A 3463-nucleotide genomic window follows, 5' to 3' on the forward strand; every position below is an offset into this window, starting at 1 on the left:
TTTTGCATATTGCTTTTTTTTCTTGTGCCAAAATCTAAAATTTTTCTTCGTTTGATCACGTGACTTCCAGCTATGAGTGTGTGTGCGTGCTTGAAAATTCGTCAAGTTTTTTCCCTTTCCCCCTCCACGATGGGATAGTTCAGTGAAGAAGAGAAGCAAAAAGGAATGAGTGCTCTCGTTCCAAGTGAAGTTCATAATAGGGTGAGGTATTACCAATTAGGAAATTAATGCCTAAAATTTGTGCTCCTATTGGAAATCATTTTATGCTTTTCGTTTGCGGTTTTGTCGCAACTTCGGAGTCATCGAATCACCATTCACCAGAATCGTCAGAATCGAGAATATGAGAAAATAACAGAGAGATTATGGGTAAGTGAGAAAAGATAATGTTTTCTCTAATGCAACAATGTAGCGCATGAATATATAAGTATTTTCTCCATGGTGCAGCGCAGTCGGCTCCCTGCTGGCGATTTGATACCAAAATAATACTTTTATGGGGGACCAACTGGTTCTTGCATTTATTTTGTATATAATACCCATACCAAAAAACAAAAACAAAGGAGGTCCACATTCCCTCGAGCAGCATATTTCTTTTCTGGTTTTGACAAATTAACGAATAATCCCAAATATTTAATGTTTTCCTGTCTCAATGTCCCATAAAGCATCAGCATCAATAGCCAAGTCGATATAGCCATGTCTGTCTGCCCGTTTGTCCGTGTGCGCCCTCTGGTTGATGGGAGTATCGGGTATAAATGTAGAGTCGCGGCCGTAGCTGCGATTCGCAAAGTTCCCCCTCGTTGAAATATGGGTTTGTGTCTCCTTACTATGCCGTTTTTCTCTGAGTGTACATTCAGAGCTCTCATCGAACTGATGCCATTTTTTAATGCTTTTTTTCAAGGACCATAAAAGATGGAATGTTTCTGCCACCAATCAAGGGTATTAAAGGCCTCTCTGTGGTCGAGTTTGCAGCTATCAAAGTCATGTCTCTCTGCCATGGCAATTTCTGGGCGACCGAACGAATCACGGTGATCGAGTGGGAACACGGTCCGTAAAAGGCGAATGCTCGATAAGAGGCGCCCCCCGAAATGCAAGTCATGATTGGTGGCAGGTTTTGCGTTTGTTTTGCTCTCGTGTTTCGCTTTGGCTTAGTCTCTGTCGCTCTCGCTCTCGCTCTCGCTCTCCCTTCCTCCTGCCCTGTTCTCGAGTTTGGTGATAAGGTGGGTCTATAAAAAACCTGACAACAGGCCACGGAGATTCAGTTTGTCGAGTGTCGCTGCGAGAATGAATGCTTGGCAGAGTCTGACGCGACGCCTGGCCGTCGCCACAGGCCCCATTCGATCGTTGAGAGGGGCCTCGGCCCAGGCACAGGCACAGGCCCAGGCACGGCCACAGGCCCAAGCGAGTGTCGAGGATGTGGAGGCACGGCCCTTCAGCGAGGTGCCGCGGCCCGGCAGGCTGCAGTTCATGCGGAGCTTCATGCCCGGCGGGGAGTTCAGCGACGCCTCCATTGTGGAGTTCTCGATGGGCATGCGGCGCCGGTACGGGGACATCTTCATCCTGCCAGGGATGTTCGGACGCAAGGACTGGGTGGTGACGTTCAACACCGGCGATATTGCCACTGTGTTCCGCAATGAGGGGGCGTGGCCGCATCGCGAGGCCTTCGACTCGATTGTGCACTTCCGGCAGCACATTCGGCCAGACGTCTATGGGAGAACCCTGGGGCTGACGGCGGGGTAAGTAGGCCCCACCCCACGTGTGCCCGCTCTGGCAATCTAATCGGAGGGTTTATTCTGCAGGCAGGGGGAGGACTGGGGCAAGATGCGCTCCGCCGTCAATCCGATCTTCATGCAGCCCAGGGGCCTGCGGATGTACTTCGAGCCGCTCTCCAACATCAACAACGAGTTCATCGAGCGGTAAGGGTAGCTCCCCCGAGCGGCTTGTCTCTTCGCCTAGAGTAATGTGAGATCCTCCCGCTAGCATCAAGGAGATACGCGATCCGAGCACCCTGGAGGTGCCCGGCAACTTCAACGACGAGATGCAGCGCCTGATCTTCGAGTCGCTGGCCCTGGTGTCGTTCGATCGGCAGATGGGGATCATCCGGAAGCACAGGGACAACCCCGACGCCCTGGCCCTCTTCCGCACCTCGAGGGACATATTCCGCTACACCTTCCAGCTGGACGTCCAGCCATCGCTGTGGAAGATCGTCTCCACGCCCACCTACCGCAGGATGATGCGCACCCTCAACGAGAGCCTGGACGTGGCCCAGCGCGTGCTCGCGGAGTCGCAGCAGCTCCTGGAGCAGCGGCGCCGGGCCGGCGGGCAGGTGAACAGCCACAGCATGCTGCAGCGCCTCATGGACATCGATCCCAAGCTGGCCCTCATCATGGGCCTGGAAATCCTCTTCGCGGGCGTGGATGCCACCGCCACGCTGCTCTCCGCCGTGCTGCTCACCCTGGCCAAGCACCCGGAGAAGCAGCACAAGCTGCGCGCGGAGGTGCGCCAGGTGATGCCCTCGAAGGAGTCGCTGCTCAACGAGGACACCATGAGGGACATGCCCTACCTGCGGGCCGTGATCAAGGAGACGCTCCGCTTCTACCCCAACGGCCTGGGCACCCTCCGCACCTGCCCCACCGGCGTCACCCTCTCGGGCTACGCGGTGCCCCCGGGCACCCCCGTCCTGCTCGCCGCCAACGCCCTCATGAAGGACCCCGCCCACTACCCGCGCCCCGACGAGTTCCTGCCCGAGCGCTGGCTGCGCGATCCCCAGTCCGGCCAGAAGATGCAGGTCAGCCCCTTCACCTTCCTGCCCTTCGGCTTTGGGCCGCGCATGTGCCTCGGCAAGCGGGTGGTGGACCTCGAGGTGGAGACCAGCGTGGCCAAGCTCATACGCAACTTCCACGTGGAGTTCCTCCACGATGCCTCGAGGCCCTACAAGACGCTCTTCGTGATGGAGCCGGCCATAGACTTTCGCTTCAGGTTCACAGACATCCAGGAGTGAGAGGATTAGACTAGAGTAGACATTAGAGTACTCCCAATAAACTAAGCTCCCAAATCGATGATGTTCGAGTCGAACAACATTTAAATGTTTGGCGGTTGGCGGTGGGCGGCGAGAGGGGCGGCCTGTGCGGTGCTCTGGTCAGGTGTTCTGGCCACGAACTCTGCTCTGCGTCGGGGCCAATTTGGCCAATTGGAAAATGCAAATTTAATTAGCGTCTAATTTTGTAAAATTGGCGTAAAATTGAAAATCGCTCGCTCTGCCCCCCTCTTTCGGGGCCGGCGGTAAATGGATTATTAATTGTAGGAATATGTTAGGTGGGGATTGGGTTTGCGGTCTATCGATTACCGAGCGATTATATGGGAGGATCCCATACATAATCTCTGGCGCCTCAGTGGAAAAACAAGGAGGCAGCTCCTTGGCCCAGGCCCAGGCCAAGGACACTCTTTGTCCTGCTTCGGGTGGGTGTCG

The 3463-nt window shown here is 54.9% G+C and overlaps 1 protein-coding gene across 1 annotated transcript; it reads left to right on the plus strand.

Annotated features, from left to right (window-relative positions):
- The first annotated feature begins 1246 nt into the window (after positions 1–1246).
- LOC108160921 (probable cytochrome P450 12d1 proximal, mitochondrial) lies at positions 1247–3053 on the plus strand. Its single transcript, XM_017295203.2, has 3 exons — positions 1247–1730; positions 1794–1910; positions 1975–3053. Exons 1-3 carry the CDS (start codon positions 1279–1281, stop codon positions 2993–2995), a joined length of 1590 nt encoding a protein of 529 aa, XP_017150692.1. The 5' UTR covers positions 1247–1278; the 3' UTR covers positions 2996–3053.
- Positions 3054–3463: the final 410 nt, after the last annotated feature.

Source organism: Drosophila miranda, chromosome 3, assembly GCF_003369915.1.
Source record: "Drosophila miranda strain MSH22 chromosome 3, D.miranda_PacBio2.1, whole genome shotgun sequence".
Lineage (NCBI taxonomy): Eukaryota > Metazoa > Arthropoda > Insecta > Diptera > Drosophilidae > Drosophila > Drosophila miranda.